The following is a 22,282-nucleotide window of genomic DNA, read 5'->3' on the forward strand; positions in this document are numbered from 1 at the left end:
GGAGGGGGGAGGGGGATATTTGCCCGGAAACCAGGAAAGGGAATAACACTCGAAATGTATTTAAGAAATACTCAAGTTAAAAAAAAAAAAGCAGACTGTGAAAAAATAAACCTGCCTCGGCCTCAGAACTGGTTGGGGTCATGCTAGAAAAAAACAAAAAAAAAACGTGGTAAGAATTCTCTCTGTCAAAAGCACAACCCCAATCACCTAACTCCGTCCCACTAGGCTCCACTACGGAAGGTTTCCTCCCAACAGTAATGGGGCCACCTGTATTACTAGGTGGGTGAAGGATGCTGATGCTGACAGACATCCTCACTGAGCACTGTGGTGAGGAGTTCATGGATGTATATGGTGGACTCAGTGCGAAGGTTTTTAGAAAATGGATGAAAATGAAGAAGTGTAGTGAATGGACTCTGAGTACCTTGGCTGGCCTTGAGCTGGCTGTGAAATCAGGGAGGACGCTGAACTTCCGACCTGCATATCTCTCCCTTCCAAGTGTTAGGATTCCAGACGTGGCACCGTGCCTGGTTTATGCGGTACTGGCATTTGGGCACAAGGTCTTGTACATTCTAGACAAGCACTCTGTCAGCTGAGCCGCATCCCCAGGCCCCATGTATAGTTTCTTAGGTCCTCAGTATCTTCATCTGCAGGATGGGATGAAGTATGAACCATTCAGCTGATGCAGGGGCATTAGGAGAATCAAATGCTGAAATCCAAGTAAGGTCATTTGCCCTTGAGTAGTAAGTAGCTGCCTGTGTTTGCTTGAGAAGTTGGTGCCCCTGCACAATGGTTAAGGAAGCTATTGGTATTTGGTTTAAGGAAGAGAAACCTGGTCTCGAGAGGAGGACTATTACAGAGAGTCTTAAATAAAGACTTACTGTAGGAAAGCAAGGTCTGTCTGTATTCCGAGATGCTGACATGATTAAAGAAAGAAATAATTAAAACGTCTGTTTCAAAACACATTGGTTAAAAGTGACCATAGAAAATTAAAGCTCTAGCCTTTGACTTTTTCTCTTCAGGTCTGTGGCTGATGAGCTACTTCTCTCCCTCTCCTGAGATCATTTAAGATTAATCCAATCGTACATTTGGAACACTAATGGGGCTGGAAGCCCTTGTAGTGGTGAATTGATGGCCAGCTAATTTTCTTCCCTCCCATCTACAAAAGAACCTCCCAGACAGAAGAGGGCGCTGTGGTCAGGGATGTTCATCCTGTCTGTCAGCTTTGCAGGTTGGACACAGGTCAACCCCCAATGAATAAAGGGGTCTTGGCTGTAAGAATGGTTGTAAACTACTCACACGACACTGTCTTTACTTTTGCTGTTTGGTGTTCTAATGTGAAACGACATCCTGATCTTTCCAGGACTGTCCAGAAGGGGTTTTCTGTGCTCCTATTGGACAACTTGTCTTTTAAAGAGGCTTTTCCTAAAGCAGCTTATATATAAGAGGAAAAAAATCTTAGTATAGAGAGAGCAGGACAAACTGGTGTTACTTAGTATCTTCTTCAAATGGAATAAGACAGGGTAAGTCACATGGAACTTCATTTTTAATGTGTCAGTTATAAAACCTCCCTGGTCTGCATAGATGCTTCCCATCTGTGACTTACGGAAACGTTGATTTTTGTGTTGTCCAGGTTACTTGCAGACCTACAAAAATCTCAGGGTTCATAAAACCGTAGCCCAATAACTTATTGAAAATGAACCATCAAGGATCTGGAGAGAGAGCTCAGTAGTTAAGAGCCCTTGCTGCTCTTGCCTGGGACCTGGGTTCTGTGCCTGCGTCCTAGCATGACACAGAGGCCAGAGGCCGACTTTCAGGACTGAGTTCTGCCCATCCACCATGTGGGGTCTAGGGATTGAACTCAGGTCGCCGATCTTTAACCTCTGAGTTCTCTCTCTAGCCCTGGCTTAATATTTTATCAGTAGCAAATAAACAATGCATGTTGCTTTTAGAGAGTTAGAAATAAGATAGTATTTCTTGATGGTACCAGAAAGGTCCAAACTCACATCTTCAGGCTTGGCCCCATGAGCCTTTACCTTCCTGCTGACTTACCTCCATGGTCCTTGGATTTTTAAATAAGAAAGGCATTTTGATTGAATAACGAGTTGCTGGATTTCCTAAATCTACATAGATTCTATGTCAAAGGAAGGTAGGGATCCTTAATAATTTGTGAGTGATTTATTATGACAGTTCAATTTAGGGGCCACCCCCTAAGCACATGCCCTGCCACTGAGTCATCGGGTCCAGTCCTTTTGTTTAAATTTTAGTTAATTTACCTTAGCCCCCTTTTCTGTTTCTATGGTGCGGGTGAGAAAGCCATCAGATATTACATTTAAAAAACTACCCAGTCTTTGTCTCCCATTTATCTTTTCTTGTTTTTTTTTCCCCCAAAGAAGAAGCTGCAGCCCGAGGGCTATGATAGCTTGTTTACTCATGTTTCTTGTCCCCGGATGCTAATTTATTTGGAATGCTGTATCACCAGGGCCCAAATGCCTGACATTTAATAAGAGATAAATAAACGAATGAAAAACTGCATCAGACAAGGGCTGAATGCAGAGAATCTTAGAAAAATGTTGGGGCCATGGAGCCTTCTGGCAATGTGATAAAGATCCCGACCTGCTGTCCCAAGCAGCTTTTGGAATGCAGCAAATGAATCCACAGGATTAGAAGGAAAATTAAAGAGTCAGAAGATACCTCACTCTATGGGATTTGGGTTAAGATCTCAAGAGAGTGGTGGGTCACTTAGGCCTCTGGGATTCTGAGTTTCTGTCATATAATATTTTATTCCTTCATAGCTTTAGGATCAGCAGTTTTGATGGATCCTGCTTTACTGCTCCTAAATTGGAAAAGTCCTTTATTTTTTACTATTAATTTTCGACACATTGCTCAGACAATTGTTCTGTATTTTTTAAAGGTTAAAACACATAGGCTAAAACAGATGGATTGGTGGGTAAATGGCTTGCAGGGCACACATGAGTAACCGAGGTCTATGCTCCAGAACACATGGCAGGAAAGTCATGGACTGGAGAGATGGCTCAGTGGTTTGGATCACTGTTGATCTTGCAGAAGACCCAGGTTTGATTCCTAGCATCTATGTGATGGCTCACAACCGTCTGTAACTCCATTCCAGGGGATAAGACACCCTTTTCTGAGCTCTGTAGGAACTAGGCAAGCATACAGTATGCACGTGCGTGCACACACACACACACACACACACACACACACACACACACACAGAGAGAGAGAGAGAGAGAGAGAGAGAGAGAGAGAGAGAGAGAGAGAGAGAGAACAACATTACGTTAAAGGTCAGACTTGATTGCGGAGCCAGGCACCCTGAGTCCTGACACAGTGGCTTAACAGAGCCATCTTACGTGTGGGTGCCCTGCTGGGCGTATTGTTAGCCTGAGGCTGGTTTTCCTTTCACTCTCTGCTACCATCCATCTTTGCTTTAAGGACTACTCACCTTGGTTTCAGTAATTGGACTGTTGCTGCCTTCTGAATATTTAATAGTGACGGGCTTGCCTCGGTGCTGTTCCTACTCAGATTTCCATTTTGTTGTTTTTAAGCAGCAAAATTAAGTAGACGATTCAGGGGGCAGTGCATGCTGAGATGGTTTCTGTTGAAAAGTAGGTTTTATTTAGATAACTGTGGCTTCAGTATGTTCTTAAGGACATGGTTAGGACTCCTTCTAACAGACCATACAGTTCGCTCTCTCTCTCTCTCTCTCTCTCTCTCTCTCTCTCTCTCTCTCTCTCTTTCTCTCTCTCCTTCCCTCCCTCCCTCCCTCCCTCCCTCCCTCTCTCTCTCCCTCTCCCATGTGTGATTCCTCTTTGTGCTTGGATGTAATCACATTTCAGTTTCCTTAGTCACACATTACTTTTTGGCCATAGCTGCTCCTGGCTGCCTGAAATTTGAGCTCTTTGTCTATAAGTCTGTCCTTCACTCCCTCTTCAGTGTGTGCCCAAAGCTTCAAAGAGAGGATTCTGCACTGCACTCTGTGTCCTCATGACTCCACCCTTCCCTTTGATGATGGTCATTTCTTGGCCATAATCAGAGGGGTATTTTTATTTTATTTTATTTTTTGTTTGTTTTTCTTTTTTTTTTTTTAATTTTAGCCAGCCTACAATACCATACCAAGTAGTCAGATATATTAGAATGAAAAATCCAAACTGGCTTATTAAATTTGTATTATCTTTGAAACATTTATAGCCCAACCTTATTATACATGTATAAATATGAAGTTTGTATCTACTTACTTAGAGACACGGCATCCCAAATAGAAGGTTCAGGACACATACTCTCACTGCTTCCCTTAAAGTCTTTGGCATGAGAGCTCCTATCTCTCCCCATGGAATCAATGTGTCCCCTTCAGATTCAGCATGGAAGCCTGTTCCAGCTGTTTATTTAGAAATATTCTCTTTTGATAATCAAATTCAAAAGCATTTTAATATACTTTACACATTAATAGAATACACATATACCAATGCATGGCAGTTTCTGTTGCTCCCTTATCTCTCCCTATAAGATCACAAGCACCCGGGGGTCAGAAGGTCCTTCTGATAATATTCAGCACAATGTTTTAGACAACACATTGAATGAATGTGTGATGAATTAACAAATGGGTATCTGTTGTGTATGAACTTTCACTTGGTTTAAAATCAAAATCAAATATAAGCTTTAGTATTATGAACTCTTTTCAGAAGATTTGGTGAAAAAAATATATGTGTGTGTGTGCATCTGTATATATGGATATAGATATGTAGATATGCACAATTCTGTTTACATAGACATATGTTACATTCTGTTTTTGACATAGACATAACTCAGATTTTACTGGGGGCTGGAGCGATGGCTCACTGAATGAAGTATTTGCTGTGCAAGCAAGAGGACCTAGGTCCCAATCTTCAGCAACTACAGAGAAAGCCAGGTACAGTGGTACCCGCAGCTCCAGAGCTGGAGATGGAGGTGGGAAGGTCCCTGGAGCTCCCTCCCAGCCGGTCTAGTCAAATTGATAAGGACTAGGTTCAGTGAAAGACCTGGTCTCAAAAACATAACATTGAAAAACAGCTGAAGAAGACATCCTGCATCAGTCTGTGGCCTCTACACACAAGAGTGTTCACATACAAACATATGACAGACAACCAGACACCAACACTTACACAAAAAGAAATGAATGAGAATTGTTGATAAAAGTTTTGCCGTTTTGATCTTAAAGGTCTGACTGGCATCTTTTCCTCATTTATTGAGTAGCAAGCACACTGGATGGCAAAGGACACCCTTGTGAAACCCGTGTCAGGCAGATTAAAGGGAAAAAAAGAAATGAGTCAAAGAAGCGTGTTGTGCGCTAATCACCACGAAAAACATACTGTTCTTATTTATGGAGCAGATGGGATAGGATTGATCTGTTAGCACTCTAAGTGTTTCCACATCAGAGGAAAGAAAAGTAAGTCAAGAAAGGAGTCTGGGAGGGGGCTGAGGGACAAGGCATAGGAATGGTGACCCTGAGGGGACTCAGGGATTTCATGAAGGCAAGTGATAGCTGGGGTTTGAGAGAAATGGAAAAATGATTAGTAAACCCAATGATTACCTGGGAAACTTTGAATCTATTGATTGGTGCAGTTACTGATCAAGTTGGTCTGCCTATTTTACACTGTCAGTTTCAAAGGTCTTCTGTTTTCATTGATTTTTGATTATCATACATAGAAATGGATCTTACTGTGACATTCATACACAGATATCAGACAGACATTTTATACTTAGTTTATCTTTCTGCTTGTATCTGCCCCTAATCCCACCTCTCCGCTTGTTGACCCCTCCTTCTCTCTACCTCCCCCCTTCTGCTCTCATGAAGAGTATTCCTATACTCTTGTCCATTTCTCTTCCTTCTATCTAGACTTTTTTCCTCCTCTCTCATAGCTCTGTGTGTGCACATACATGTATGTATGCATGGATGTATACCATCTTTCAATGCACATGTTTGTCTTTCAGAGAAACATAAAGTGTTTATCTTCCAGTCTATCTCAGCTCTCCTTCATACTGATCTGTTTTCTGGCAGATACCATAACATAATTCTTCATTATGAATAACTAAAATTCTCTCATATATGTGACTTGCAGTTTCTCTATCCAGTGGTTTTGGTTTGAGAGAAGGAGTGAAATTGTTGAAGAGTTGTCATCATTGTCTATTGTCTTGGAGACCAAACTGCAGCCAAGAAGTCACTGAAGGGCTCTATTCGCATCATGACTTGTCAATAAACTGTCACAGTGTCATATGTAGGAGAGTGACTGATAATTTCAAGAACCCACTTTAATACTACTCTGTCTATCAAATCTTAAGACAAAATTTCTCCGGACACATAAATTTTCTGTGTATTTGTTATTTATCTGTGTGTTTTCCTGATTCCTGGTTTACCAGTAACTCCTTGGGGTAAAACTGAAAAGTGTGTAAAGTTACACAGTGTTCTAGTTAGCTTTTCCTGTCAACTCAACTCGGCCTAGAGTCACCTGAGGAGGGAGTCTCATTTGAGAGGTTTCCCAGAACATAATGACCTTTAGGCTTATCTACAGAGGATTGCCTTGATTTGGAATTGATATAAAGGGCCTAGCCCACCTTGGGCAGCACCATTCCCACGGTAGGTAGTCCTAGGCTGTATAATAAAGCTAGCCAAGAATGGGACTTGGGATGTAAGCCAGCACACACCCCCTGCCATGGTTTCTGCTTGAGTTCTTGCGCCAAGTTTTCCCAACAATGAACTGTGACCTGGAAGTGTAAGCCAAATAAATCCTTCCCTCCTCTAAGTTGGTTTTGGTCAGAGTATTTCATCACAACAGCCGAAAGGAAACTAGGAACAAATAATAATCTCTATTATTCTTTTTTTCCTGCTCGTGTTTTAATTATCTTGTTTAGATTCATTTATTTTTTGAATCAGAGCATGTTGTCCAGGCCAGCCTTGAACTCAGAATTTTCCCTGAGTATTGAGATTCCATGTCTGTGCTACCATGCCTGCCTAGTATCTTAACCTTTGAAGAACAGGCTGACGTGCATGTCCCCTATGCACACTTCCAAATCAGCGGCGTTACCATCAGGCTGCCAGAGCTCCTTGTACCAGGGTCACAGGAGTGCCTCCTCTTGCCTCTTGCTGCAGCACTTGTCATACGGCAACAGCAGCTGGCGTGTAGACGCAGCCTTCCAGCAGACCCTCTGGAGCGTGGCCCCTATCAGCTCAGGAAGTGAAGCAGCCCAAGGTAAGAGATCCACTTTAATTAAAAGGCTTGTCCTTGATACAAAGTTGATGCTTATCCCTGAAATTGTGATAATGAGCTGAGGGCTAATTAGAGACCTTTCATGTCCTGATATTCTATCGTGCGGAAACATGACATTTTAGAATCTTGCCTAAACTGCTATGTAAAAGGGAAGCCCGTGCTAGATTTCATCTTCTCTTATTTTCCTGGTGTTGTCAACTTTGCCTGGTTCTGTGATTTCATGTACTAGCTTTCTAAAGGCTGTTTACCCTGTTTGTGAGACCTTGAGGTAATGCTCAGTTAGTCTAATATCATCCCTTCTTGTTATATTCCTGTGCCTAGTAGCTTCAGTTATGAGCCAGTATTTGTTTATGTGTGTGTGAATATATACATGTGTGTGTGTGGGGGGATGCATGTGTATGTACATGCAAGTGGAGGCTAGAAGTCAAGAGGGTTGGATGTTGTTTATTTTCTGACATATGTGTGTGTGCGCATGTGTGTTTGTGTATGTTTGCATATGTGTAGGTATGCTGGTGCACGTGTTCATGTTCATTCCATTGATTGATTGGTTGATTGATTGATTGATTGGGTCTTTTTGTTGGCCTGAATCATGCTGATAAGTTGAGGCTGGTCAACCAGGGATTGAGTCTCAGGGATCTTCTTGTTGACTGAACGTCTCCACAGCCCTACATTTTGTATATTTAATGGTGATGTTTATGAGCCTGAGGCCACCCCCTGGTTAAAATATCAAACTGCAGGGCTCAACGGGTCAGCCAATGCCATCCACCTTTGTGATTTGGTCACAGGCCCAATACCATTTTCTAGTCCAATATTTCTCTGCCCATGCAAGTTGATGATTGTATCAGATGCTCTGTCTGGCTGTCAGCCTCTGGCCATGATATTATGAACACAAATGACTTTGAATCCTTACAGGGTATCTCATTGGTGGTGATGTTCTCCGGCTGCTACATGGACACATGGATGAATGTCTCACTGTTCCTTCAGGAGAACATGGTGAAGAACAGCGGAGGTTGGTACTTGAGCCTGGCATGTGGCACTAGCTTTGATGTATTTGTTGGGGAAAGAATAATCTTGATGTTTCAAAGAGTAGCACACAACCAAACTGAAGATAATTTGGCAAGGCATTTTTCCTTTTGCAGAAATGGTGCATCAGAAGCCAGACCTGCTAGCTAGCATGCTGGGCAGAGTGACCTCTGTCTTTCAACACTAAAGTAGGTTGTGACTGGGTCTCATCCCATTAGTGAGTTTTTGACTTTACAATTGGCTAATTGGCACAAAGAGAAGACAGGGTGAGGTGAAATGGGATTAAGGAAATATTGGCCCTTGTTGGGCTAACTACCTTTGATAGGAAAACAAAATGTTTTTCACAGACTGACCCATTCTGTTTTCTTTGTTATGACAGAATTTTCTGTACATAGGAACAGGTCTATTGCAAACATTAGCATCATCCAAAGTAGACTACACACATTCATTGCCCACTGCAACTTTGCACATCCTAAGAAGGCTGTTCTCTAATTTCTTAACTGCCAGAAGAGCTGAACATCTTCATCTACTTACAACACATAAGAAGCATCAAGCAAAACAAACTGGGAGGGAGGAGAGAAAACATGAAGCTAAACTATTTAAGGTGCCATTAAATGTTCACTGATCTTGAACGATATTTCTGCAAGGTTTAATCTCACACCCAGTTTCAGAGTTCTCAGCATTCTTTCCTGTCATCTGTCATTTATTGGAAAATAAAGAAGTTGACCACTTTCCCTCAAACTTTACATGGAGACCAAGTTGGAATTGCCTGCAGGTACTGATAGAGGTAAACAGGTGTCAGTGTGATCCAGTGCTGCGGTTTGCCTCATGAATTAATTAACAAGTGGAGTAAGCTAAAGTTCACTAAGAAGAAGCCACACAGAAGAGGAGAGCTGTCTGGGTGGCTTGTTATATGCTTTTAAACCTCTGAGTGGGCTTTTCTCGTGATGTTAACCTTGGGTAGCTCATTCAATAGATACTTACCATTCTCAAAAAGATAGAGCAGGGTCTTTAGAAAATCGGCAGCCACTTCAGTAGCTCTGGAAGACTTACCTGGGAGCCTGCTCCTAGGTTTTGCCTCTCTTGGGCTGAACTAGCTTAAGGTCAAGAGGAGCACAGCTTCTAGGAAAGTTCCCTCAGCTTCAAGTGCTTTGTCACCTGCAACTGTGAAACTCCTCCTCACAATGCACTTCGTCCTCAGTGGTGTTATTTAGAGGTGTGTGTGTGTGTGTGTGTGTGTGTGTGTGTTTGTGTGTGTGTGTCCAATTCTATGTCTGTCCATGGGTGTGATATAGATAGATAGATAGATAGATAGATAGATAGATAGATAGACAGACAGACAGACAGATAGATAGATAGATAGATGAATGGATGATGGGTGGATGGGTGGATCTTAGGGAGGCAGAGGTATCATGGGTATGGGTCTGAACCTGGAGGGTAGGTGTGTTGGAGTTTCCAGGTGTGTTGGCTCACAGGCTGGAGAGATGGCTCAGAGGTTAAGAGCACTGACTGCTCTTCCAGAGGTCCTGAGTTCAAATCCCAGCAACCACATCTGTAATGGGATCTGATGCACTCTTCTGGTTTGTCTGAAGACAGTGACAGTATACTCACAAATATAAAATAAATATTTGCAAAGAAAGACTGACTAGTTAGAAGGAAGGAGATGATGTATTAATGGAAAGATACCCAGGGGTCTATGAAGTGTCATATTTTACCAGTGACCTGGCTTCAAGAAGGCAGAAAGGGGTAAGCCGAGGTCTGCAGTAAGTTTTTTTGGGTCAATTAGCTTAGTATCTGCCTCTCCTGAATTCATAAAATGCAGACAGCTCTTCAGAGCATGCTCTTGTGTCTGAGTGAAGCTCAGCCAGACTAAAAGCTGCTGGTCTTTCACCTGTTGCCTCTTGAATGTTAGCCTCTGACATTTCCTCTTCCCATTTCCTATTCTCCTGCCTCAGTGCCTAGCTAGAGAAAGGGGATCATTAGGGGGCAGGCATTCGGATTTGTAATCCTGCCACACTCTCTCTCAGTTCTGCTCCCTGTCCATTCAGATGTGAGCAAGCTCTGGTCACCTGCTGTTCCTGCCACCATGTCTCTACCATTATGACAAACACAGCCCCTGAACCATGAGCCTAAATAAGTTGGCTGCTTTTAAAGTGCTTCAGCCAGGTGTTTTATTCGTTTGTTTAATTATGTTTTATTGCATTTATTTATTTATTTATTTATTTATTTATTTATTTATTTATTTATGTGTGTGTGTGTGTGTGTGTGTGTGTGTGTGTGTGTGTGTGTGTATACACAAGCCGCAATGTACATGTGGAGTCAGTCTTTTCTGTGTGGGTGCCAAGGATCAAATAGTCATCAGACTTGGTGGCAACTGCCTTTACCTTCTGAACCATGAAGTAGCCCATGCCAGGTATTACATACAGTGTCAAAAAAGTAACCAGTACATGTTGCTTTCAGAATAAGATGCAGATGGTACTGAGAGGGTCTTAGAATGGTGGGTGAACAGGACATTAAAAGGCAGTTGGCATGAGGAATTAACACAAAGCCAAACATGAGAGTCAGCATGAATGAGTCAGCAGTTCTCCTTTTCCTTAAGTATCACAGAGAGAATAAGGAAAGATTAGAAGCTAGATGCATCTGCTGCTGTCATTTTTCTGTTGGCTCTAGGCTCATGGCCCGGCTTTTCCCCTATGCTGCCTGGGAGGAGTTTGTGGGGGCTGGGCTGGAATCATCATAGGTGCGACAGGCAAAAGACACCTGGATTAAAGGTGAGAAAAGTGTGCAAGGCAGGGGAACCCATTAGAGAGTTGGAGATCTCGAGGATCCCGTCATAGAAAATAAGGCCCTTGTCTTAGTTGCTTTTTGTTGTTATGTCAAAAGAAGGAACTCTTCACGGGATTTGTTCGTGGCTTCAGGGGAGAGAGTTGGTGTGGGAATGGTACTGGCAGCCAGTGTCTTTTATCTTCATCATTGTCATCATCATCAATAATTGGTTATTTTATTTATTTACATTTTAAGTGTTGTCCCCATTCCCGGTTCCCCCCCCCCACCCCAACACCATCACCCATGCCCCCTCCCCTGGCCTCTATGCAGGTGCTCCCCCATCCACTCCCTCCTGCCTCCCCACCCTGGCATTCCCCTACAATGGGGCATCAAGCCTTCACAGGACCAGGGGCCTCCCCTCCCATTGATGCCAGATAAGGCCATCCTCTGCTACGTATGCAGTTGGAGTCATGGGTCCCTCCATGTGTACTCTTTGGTTAGTGGTTTAGTACCTGGGTGCTCTGGGGGATCTAGTAGGTTGATACTGTTGTTCTTCCTATGGGATTTGCAACCGCCTTTTGCTTCTTTAGTCCTTCCCTTAACTCTTCCATTGGAGTCCCCATGCTCAGTCCGATGGTTGACTGCCTCCATCTGTATTGGTCAGGCTCTGAAAGAGCCTCTTGGGACAGTTATATCAGGCTTCTGTCAGCAAGCGCTTCTTGGCATCAGCAATAGTGTCTGGGTTTGGTGGCTGCATATGAGATAGATCTCCAGGTAGGGGCAGTCTCTGGGTAGCCTTTCCTTCAGGACAGGAACAATTCTGGGTTTGTTTTTGTTTTTTGAGAGCTAAGTTAAAATTGTGCTCAATGAGTTCAGAGGGTCTTAGCACAGGAAGCTAGAAATTGGGATGTCTGAGTCTGACCCAGAAAACAAGTGTGTGCTGAATATAAGCCACAGAGGCATGAGGACAGTTGAGGGAAAGGGCGTCAGTCACATGCTCAGTCCAATGGAGAGGAACTGTGGGAGCAGATTTCGGCCAGCCATTCACCAGTGCCTTCAGAAGATGGAGACTTGGATGCTGGGTTAATGCAACTCTATATGCTGACCTTGATTGAATTCTGATAACTTTTCTGCCAGTTGAGTCTCAATGTGTGTTCACCTGAACATACTGAGAGACACTTACAAGGTCATGGAGGCAGCAACAATACATCTGTTTGCATATCTTTTTATAGCATGTTGACATGGTGCAATTAGATGTCGTGGATTCACATCATGACTGTAGGGAGAGCATGAGTCAGAGCTAGGCAGGATGGAGCCTCAGGGGGGATGCTTAGGGAAGAAATGTGTATCTTGATTAAATTGTGAAGCTGAGCAACTATATATACATAATAGAAAAAAGACTTCCTTAAAATTAGGTGTTTGGAAAGCCTTCTGATTTTGAGTCTTGTTGATGTCATGACATAGACTTTCAAAATTGCTTCCTTTGTTTTTCCCCTAAGCCATTGCCTATGTCTGAGAGAACCAGAGAAGGCAACGGCCCACAGGCAGCACATCTGTTTGAGGGGGAAGAAACACATAATGATGGCCTAGGCATATAAACTAAAAATGATTTTATCATTTTTAAGTGTTGAGGTTAAGCAGGGAAATATGTAAAAGCAAAACAAAACATAACATTTTTGTTCTATAGGCCTTTGCTGGTAGTTTTGACCTACCCATGCCCATTGGTTGTTTCCTGTTATTAAAATTAAAGATCAACTGTCACATGAGATTTGTTCTAGGTAGTAGAAATGACTGAGGAGATGGTCAGCAGTGACATTTGTTTCTGAGCAATTCAGGAATATTTTGGTTATTTGTGCTAGGCTCCTTGACTGTTCGCTTTACCTTGTTCTGCTGGGTATTTAATAGCTATAGCTGTAACTGTAGCAACAGAGGAAGCCGCTCAGTGACAAGACATGTAATTCTGGATATTAACGGACTTGTTCAACTTTTTCACAATGAGATTCATTCTCCACGTTACGTCTTCATTCTCATAGAGTGTTAATAAGACCTATATAGGCAGAGTAGCCTCCATTGTGCTGTTGAACTAAGCAGAGTTGAACCAGAGAATGAGCTATCAAGGTTTAATTATAAAGATATTCCTGCCCACCTGACTTAAAAGATCGAGTTTTGACAGGGTCAGGAATTACACATCACTGTTTCTTTTAAGTTCCTTGAGGTTTTTTGTTTTTCAGGTAGGAATTTAGCTGTAAAACTTGTAGTGTATATCCTGTCGGACCATCGAGATGCACACATAGAGGGTGTGAGCAGTCAGGTGGGTGTCTCAGAGTTAACTGAGGGAATGATCTCCAGATAAGGGGGATAATCAATAAGAGAATCAGGTGCCACAAGGAGATTTAATAATTGCTTTAACATAGACTTTCATTGTGGAGGCTTCAGTTTTAATGACAGAATTTCATCTGCAGCATGATAGATTTTGTTGTTGTTGCAGATTTTTCTCCGAATATATCTTATTTTCTCCCATGAATTTTTGTGATTGTAATAAAATATCAACAAATGCCTTATTTCGGTACACATATATTTATGATCAGAATGTGCACTACATTAAGTGTGCCAGCCCTTTAAGGTGATAAATTTTATTATGCTTATTTCTTATTGTGTCAGGTTTTGAACCTGAGACCCAAGCATCCTACTATTGAGTGACATCTCCAACGAGTTAATAGATTTTAAAGGAGTTATGTTAGGGAGTGTTAGTTTGAGTCTCTAGTTTGAAAATCAGTAGAGGATGAATGTTGTTTATAAAACAGGTTTATGAGATATCTTTTGCACAGCCGAATTCATTCTACAGAAGTTGTGAACAACTGTCTCATTCTGAGCTGTGTTGAAAAAGACAGTGTCTCCCTCTCCAGGCACATTCTATAGTGATAATAAAAATAAACATGTTTATTCACAATTATGAACACATTGCCCATGTGCACATAACGTGAATACACTGAATAGAGGTGATGGGCAAAAATAAAAGGACAGAAGGGAACCAAGAGTGTGTGAGTATTACATGTCCTGCGGAAGTGGGGGGGTTGCTCAGTGTTTGCATCTGATCATGCATCGCTTCTGTAATCTACATACATTGTCTTATTCCTTTCAAGCAGGACAGTGAAGACACAGTACCTTACATGCTATGGAAATAGATGCTATATTTGCTTTCTGGAGTACGGCTCAGTAGACAAAAGCTATGCTGCATGGACGCATGGCAGTAGTTTTACTCCTATGGCCTTTGTAATATGAAAATGACTCAAAGAGTTGCCATTGTGAATAATTGATGAATCATGAGATGGTCTTCGTAGAATGAGTTGAGTGTCTCTCTGTCTAGCTTAGAAAGAGGCACATGGTTTGTGACCTTGCACAGTTAGATGAACCAATCTCAGAAGGATACTATACCCAGTTTACTGCTATAAGGGGGCACCCTCCTGTGTTCCAGCACAGGCAAGGGTGAAGCTACCCATGTTTGTCAGCTTTGTGACAGTATTTGATCTTCCTGGATATTTTTGCACGTTTGATTTTGCAAGTGCTTGAAAAACTACCCCTAATCTATTGAAGTATCTCTGCTCCTTCATCAAAGATCACTTGACTTTGTTTGTGTGGATCTATTTCTGGGTCATAAACAAAGACGGTTTTGTTTTCTTTATCCCATTATATCTACTTTTCTTTATTTTTAATTTTTGGGTCTATTTTTTTAAGTTAAGATCTCGTGTAATGCAAGTTAACCTAGTACTCGCTATATGACTAAGGATGGCCTTCAACTTCTGCTCCTCTTGCCTTTACTTCCTAAGTGCTGGAATTGCAGGCATGAGCCACCACGCCAACCCAATTGGTTCTCTACGTTACCTTAGTATCCTGGAGCTTGTCTATTACAGGGTTAAATTGGTTTCAAGAGTTTTATGTTATTGTTGATGTGACTGGTTATATAAAAATTTCAATGAGAATATGTTGAGACCCAGCTCCAGCATTGACCCTCAGGAGAAGGCTAGCATGGGGTTGACTGACTTAAAGATTAATTTGTTTTCCTAAGCACCATTTATAACAGAAGATGACTCATGCCTTCGAATATGATGTTAGTAACTCTTTTATGTCTGTGACAAAAATGCCTGACGGAAACAACTTGTGGGAGAAGTGTTTTAGTTTGGCTCATGGTTTCAAGGACTCATTATTGGCAGGCAGGGCAGGTTGGCCCAGCCATGTAGTGAAGACTTTTCAAATCCTGGCTATAGGATGGGAAGCAGAGGCAGTAGGATGGGACCAGGAATGAGTGGTCCATTCAAAGGCCCACTTTACTTCTGCCAACCAGTTTCTGTTATAGAAAATATTTAATCTCAATCCAGGGTTTCTACCCTGCCTTAGACCGTAAAAGACACATAACCTTTATATTCATAATAAGTCTTAATCAACACCAGAGCTGGGCAGATGTCTACCCTTCATGCTATTAGAATCTACTTCCCCATTAACAGCCCCAGATTATAATTTGCCATGTTCTATCTAGGCTGCTCTTAACTTTAATTGGCCAGCTCTTATGGGCAAGCTTTTATGACTCACTGAACCCATAGCATCTTCCTTCTCCCTCTCCTCGTGGTTTTCCTTAGACCACAGGCCTGGGAACTCTATGCCATGTCTATCTTAATTCTGCCCTGCTACAGACTGTAGGCATCTTTATTCACCAATCAGGAATAACTTGGGGGACAAGGTCACATAACATCACTTGGGTCTACATGCAGATTCTCTCATCCTTGGGGGCAACTAGGCCTTAGAGGCCAGTACTGAGCATTACAATACATAGCAAAAGACTGAATCTCAAGTTTACACCTCCCTTAAGCCACACAATCTTCAAGATAGAACAATAGTCTGGGGTCAAGCATTCAAAACACAAGTCTAAGTGGGGTATTTCAGATCCAAGCTATACCAAGGTCAGGAAACCCATAATACTATGGATTTGACTGTGGCAACTCAATTCAGGTCAAAGTGATTGAGTCCTTACTTATGACTACAGAAGGACTGGCTGCAAACTCTGAGAATTGTCACTTGAATCCTCAGAGGGCTCAACCCAGTGCTATAGAGGTATCATTTTTAACTTCCTCACAGGAACCTAGGAAGTGGTTGAAGGAAAGGAGTCAGGGTCTGAAGAGATGGTTCAGTAGTGTTGAGTGCATATCGATCTTGCCGAGGACCCAAGTTTACTTCCCACTACCCATGTTGGATTGTTCCCCACTGCCTGTAGATCCAGTTTCAGGGAATCTGATACCCAGTTCTGGACTTGAGGGACACAACACACACACACACACACACACACACACACACACACACACACACACACACACACACACACATCTTAAAGCAAAAAGTAGAGTTCAGCAACCTGTCCAGCTTTGAACAATGAGATGATGTCTTCAGAAAGTTAATAACAATGAGATTGAAATTGACTTGCCAAATTCTTGGTGCCCTACCAAAAAAAAATGAGCTCATAGCTGTACTGTCATCTGGAGAAGGTGCCCTCTGTCAGAACTCACCCTTGTAGCCATCATGGGTCTCCTCATAGTGCCCAGTCATTTATTAATGATGTTTTATGATTATGCCCTGAAGCTCACTAATTGGAATTGTGTATCCTATAAAATTTTATTATGAATAAATACTCCCATGTCAGGCAGTGAGAGGCTTGTAAAGATTTGTGCCCTCATTAGCATGCTAATATAGTATTTTCTGGGCTTCGGATTCTAAAGATGAATACGCTAGCTGTCACAGCACTTGCTTTTTACCCAGAGAATGAGTGGTTGAACAATTGAGATAAGATTTAAATTGTATTTTATGACTCCCAGAACCAAAAGAGCTAACTACTTATGTTTTGGTGGACAATGTTTAATAACCATGAGAAGTTGAATTGATGACATTGTGGGGAGAATTTGTGCTTAGAATACATTTAAAGTTCTTCTTACGTGGTCAGCCTGAAATAAGAGTTCTCTAATGAATTGCATCGTCTTGGAGAAGGATGTGTCATGGAGGCATAACGTGCAGTCAGAAGCCTGGAGTTTTTCAAGTAGTCTTCAATGAGCTAGTATGATTGGCTATGACATGTGCACTTTAAAAGTTTCTGTTTGATGAAATTGCAGCAACTTCAGCTTTTCTAGTTTATGATCTAGAAGTTTCTGTTTAAGAAATGTGTGTTTGGTACTGCCAAGGTTAGACCCCCCAGTGCAGGGGAATGTTAGCGGGGGTGGGGTGGGGTGGGGAGTGGGCAAGAGGGGGAAGGGGGATGGATGGGAGGAATACCCCTATAGGGAAGGGTGAGGGGATAGGGGGCTTGTGGACAGAAACAGGCAAAGGGAATAACATTTGAAATGTAAATAAAGAAACATACCCAGTTTAAAAAAAACAAAGAAAGAAATGTGTGCTTAGTATCAGCTTTTTGGGATTTGTTTTCTCAGTTACTCAAGAGGCTGTGGCAGGGAGAATCTCAAGGCAAAGACCAGCCTGGACTGTGGATGAGTTCAGAGTCAGTCTGGGCAATGTAATGGTACTTGTTGCAAGTTAAAGGAGAAAGAGGTTTGGAGATTTAACTGGGTGCTAGAGTGTTTGTCTAGTTGTGTGTGAAATCCTGGGTTCAATCCTCAAATCTGCCCAGTAATAGTTTTGAGGGTGATTATCAATTTGTATTATTTTTACTTATTTTCTCCCCCCGCCAAGGAGCTATAACATTGTAAGGAGTGGGTTTATATATTTATCACAGTTCCATATAACAGTTCATCATCAAAAGCAGTTAGGGCAGGAACCTGGAGTCAGGTGTCCATGCAGAGGGCATGGGAGGGTCCTATTCACTGGCTGGCTACCCATAATGTGCTCAGCCTGCTTTCTTATAGAACCCAGGGCCATTTGCCCAGGGGTGAGGGCCCAAAATAGGCTGGGCCTCCCCACATCAACTACTAATCAAGAAAATATCCTACAGGCTCTCTACAGCCAGATCTTAGGAAGACATTTCCTCAATCGAGGGTCCCTCTTCACCAGTGGCTCTAGCTTGCGTGAAGTTGATGTAAAACTTTCCAGCACAACAGCTATTCATCTTCCTTAAATTTTGACAAATTTACTAGCACTTGCATTGAAGTCCCCAGTGGTAGTCCCAAGGTCATTTGACCTTTTTAAAGAAGGTTTTATTTTTCCTCCTTCAGTCTTCTATATAGAAGAGATTAATTGCTCTGAGATAGCCATTGGGTTGTCTGAGTATAAAGATGTTAACACCATTTGGTAAACTTGTTGGACTTTGGGGTGGTTTGAATGGGAATGGCCCTCTATGGGCTCATATGTTTAAATGTTTGGTCCTCAGTGGAACTGTGTTGTGGGAATTAGGTAGAGGAGATGTATCTCACTCTGAGATTTCAAAAGCACATCGCAGGCCCACTTCTTTACCTCATGGTTGTCATCTCAACAAGTAAGCCCTCAGCTTCTGCCTCAGTGCCATGTCCTGCTGCCATGCTTCCTGCCATGGTGGTCATGGACTCTAGCCTTTTGGAAACCATGAGTCCTCAAATTAAATTCTTTCCTGAGTTGCTTTAGTCACGGTGTCTCTTCACAGGAGTAGAAAACTTTGATTTTGGGAAAAACAAGTCTTTCTGGATTCTGATTTTGATGCCTGAGATACATGGCGGGCAAAAGTGATACTCCCTTCACAGAAGAGGTGCAGGCCTCCAGGTGGACCAAATTTATATAAGCTTAATTTCCCTTTGAGTCATTTAGGATGGACCTTGTTCTTTGTTTCATTTAAGGTTTTGACGTTTTGCATCATCATTATCCTTAAATAGTCCACAGAGACTTCCTGACAAAACAAAACAAACAAACAAAAAGTACCCCCCCCCCCAAAAAACCCTACCAACTTCTATACAGTAAGTGACCAAGATCCCCTGGTCAGCTGTCAATACTTGAGAAAGACCCTAAGGTTTTATACCTACTGTTGGAATACTTTCCAAATATAGACTTCAGTGCAGAAGGATCTTTAAGATAAAGCTAAAAGATTTCAGAGAGGAAGTAGGATTTACTTTCCTTTCAACTTTATGTTTGTGTTTTAAAAAATCTGAATTAAACTTACCTTTAACTTTCTACTCATATAAAATTTAAAAAAACCTGTTAAGTTGAAAATAAAGTTATGAAAGAAAATGTTTGAACATTTTCCTTTATAGATGCATAATTTTACACAGCCATATCCGTATTATTTGTATCTTAAAGCACATTTTATTTCCAACCTTGTGGTTTCTCTGTAACAGTCTGTTTAATTAACATGTTAGGGTCATTACTCAGCATCTTTTTCTAAGCTTATTAAGAACTGCATATTTGCATATTTAGGACATATTCATAGTGATTTATTATTGTACAGAAAATTTATATTTCTGTCTCAGTTTTATTTTCTGTTGCTGTGATAAAATACTGTAAGAAATATAACTTAGGGGGAAGGAAAAGTGTTTATTTTAGGCCCCATTTCCAGGTTCTAATCCACCATCATCGGGAAGTTACAGTAGCAAAAACTTGAGAGAACTGGTCACATTGCTTCCACTGCATGCAGAAAAGAACATAAATGCTTACCTATATTAATTTATTTCTCTCTTCTCTTGACTGTGGTTATGATGATACCAGATGCTTCAAGTTTTGGCCATCTTGATTTCCTCACACTGGTGGGGTGTTCCTGAGCTTGTGAGCCAGATAATCCCCCTTTCTGCATAAGATGCCTTAGTCAATGTGTTTATTCACTGTAACAGAGAAAAAAAGGAAGACAGCTCCTGTCTTCTTTATACTTAGGCCCATTTGAGAGTCTCACCATTCTGCATTCTATTAGATTGCTGTGCTCTTCTCTTCCAACAAGAATTCTTTCTTTTATTATCTTTTTTTTAATAATTGAGGAATTGTAGACTATAGGCTTTTCAGAATCTCCATGCAAGTCACAGATGTTGTGAAATGGTCCTATCTTCATTTTGTTCCTGGTACAATAAATCTTCAATTTCTTTTGATCCTGGGAAAGTCTCTTCATTTTCTAAATGGTTAGGTTTTTTTAAAATTACATTTCTAAATTTCATTGCTAACCATTAGAAGAAAACATGACAAGGAGTCTAGAGGATTGCGGAAATGACTCAGAGGTTAAGAACACTGGGTGTTCTTGCGAGGACTTAGATTCAATTCCCAACACCCACATGATGGCTTACAGCTGTCTGTATCTCCCATTCCAGGGGATCTGATACCCCCTTCTGGCCTCTGTGGGCACCAGTAATACATGGGATGCAAGGCATATATGCAGACAACATTCCCATATGCATAAAAAAATTAACAGATATTTAAAAAATGTATCTAAGACACTGTTCTTTATGGTGAAACAGAAGACTTTTATTAAAGTCAGAGTTATATAAACTCTATCATCTATATATCGTTCATCAACCATCTATCTACTAATCTTTATTCATCTATCTGCCTGCCATCCTTCTCTTCACCTGCCTACCTCTACCTATCATATTTCTATCTTCCATCTTTCAGCCTCTGTTTGCATCTATCTATTTATCTATTATCTGTCATCTATCATCTATCAATCATCTATCATCATTATCTACCTATCATTTATCTATCTGTTAATCATCTATTATCTATTTGTCATCTATCATCTATCTATTAATCACCTATCATCTATCTGTTATCTACCTATGGTAGCATCAATGTCTCATCATTTGTGTATATACACACAGTGAAGTAAAATGTCCAGATTATTTTTCATTTATGTTTTAAGCATGTACCTGAAGACTTTGATTTCTTAGCCTGAGTGTTCTCTGCCTAAAATTTCCTAAAGCTGCTGACATGCTTCTTCTATATAACCAAGGTTAAGAAACCCAATGAAATAACTCTCCCCATAGCTCTCAAAATGTCAACCTGCAGAATATACTTCACCCAGGGGCTTATGGGAAATGTAGATGCATAGGTTTCACCCTTGACCTCAATCAGAAACTCTAGCCATGGGGCCAACTTGTGCTTTAAGAGGATTTTGAAAAAATATACCCCACTAAAGGTTAATATTCATTCACCTGCATCAGTAGTGCTGTTCTAGGGTTGCTTTTGTCTCATGAGGGACATTAAGCAATGTGACAGGCAGTTTTGCTTGTACCAACTGATGGGAGGCTGGCATTTAGTTGGTAAGGGGGCCATTGCTGTAGATATCCTATAATGTAGGAAAAATACCCTGTAGCTAAGATATGTCCAACTCCACACAGCAGGTGTACCGCCAAGGGGATACCCATCTACACCATGGGGTCCAAGTTTTGGCTCCTCATTGGATGAAGACTTTAAAAGGAGCCAAACTCCACATCTACTTTATTGAGCATTGGTGGGGACATGGCATAGCGTTTTTTGATAGTTTCTCACGTGATTATTGCATATGCCATGCCAGGAAGTCACTGCTGTTGAAAGTGTTCACTGTTGTATCTAGAGTCCTTCTGGTTACTGTAGACAGCTGAGGATGTTGCTGAACATGTTGCTAGATCATAAGAACTGAACAGCCAGGTGTTACGTTCTCTCTGATGGTTGTATTATCACAGGCAGTGGGAAACATGGCTTTCTGAAGTGCTATTATAAAAAAACATCTAAATTGAATAAGCAATTATAGTTAGACATAGATTTAGAAATGAGGACACCATGACACTGGAGACGTTGCTCCATGGCAAGAGCTCTTGCTGTTGTTGTGGAGAATCTGAGTTCAGTTCCCAGCACCTATATTAGGCAGCTCACAACTACCTGTAATTCCATCACCATGGGGACAGTTAGAAAGATCAGATTATGGAAATTTGAATGGAACAAAAATTTTCATAAGATAAATATTAAGAAGGAAGAAACCAAACAACACAAACAAAGCATGCACCCGAAGAGGAGGAGGAGGAGGAGGAGGAGGAGGAGGAGGAGGAGAAGGAGGAGGAGGAGGAGGAGGAGAAGGAGGAGGAGGAGGAGGAGGAGAAGGAGGAGGAGGAGGAGGAGGAGAAGGAGGAGGAGGAGGAGGAGGAGAAGGAGGAGGAGAAGGAGAGAAAGAGAGATAGAGAGAGAGAGAGAACTCCTTTAGAATAAAGAGGATAGCTAACCAATATGAACATCTTGCTTGACTCTTGATAAAAGCCATGGAAGAAAAGATTTTGTGAGATAATTTAGAACATTTGAAAATTGACCAAATATTTTATAATGCC

The 22,282-nt window shown here is 41.5% G+C and overlaps 1 protein-coding gene across 20 annotated transcripts in view; it reads left to right on the plus strand.

Moving 5' to 3' along the window:
- Ryr2 (ryanodine receptor 2) overlaps positions 1-22,282 on the plus strand; it is a 585,615-nt gene that overhangs the window by 250,883 nt on the left and 312,450 nt on the right. For all 20 annotated transcript variants that reach the window (XR_005495333.2, XR_010058952.1, NM_032078.3 and 17 more), the window contains 2 exons: positions 7,142-7,241; positions 8,172-8,268. Coding sequence is in view for 18 of the 20 variants with exons in the window: in NM_032078.3 (NP_114467.2) it covers positions 7,142-7,241; positions 8,172-8,268 (197 nt within the window). In the remaining 2 variants the exon portion in view is untranslated. The remainder of the gene's footprint in view (positions 1-7,141; positions 7,242-8,171; positions 8,269-22,282) is intronic.

Source organism: Rattus norvegicus, chromosome 17 (assembly GCF_036323735.1).
Source record: "Rattus norvegicus strain BN/NHsdMcwi chromosome 17, GRCr8, whole genome shotgun sequence".
NCBI lineage: Eukaryota > Metazoa > Chordata > Mammalia > Rodentia > Muridae > Rattus > Rattus norvegicus.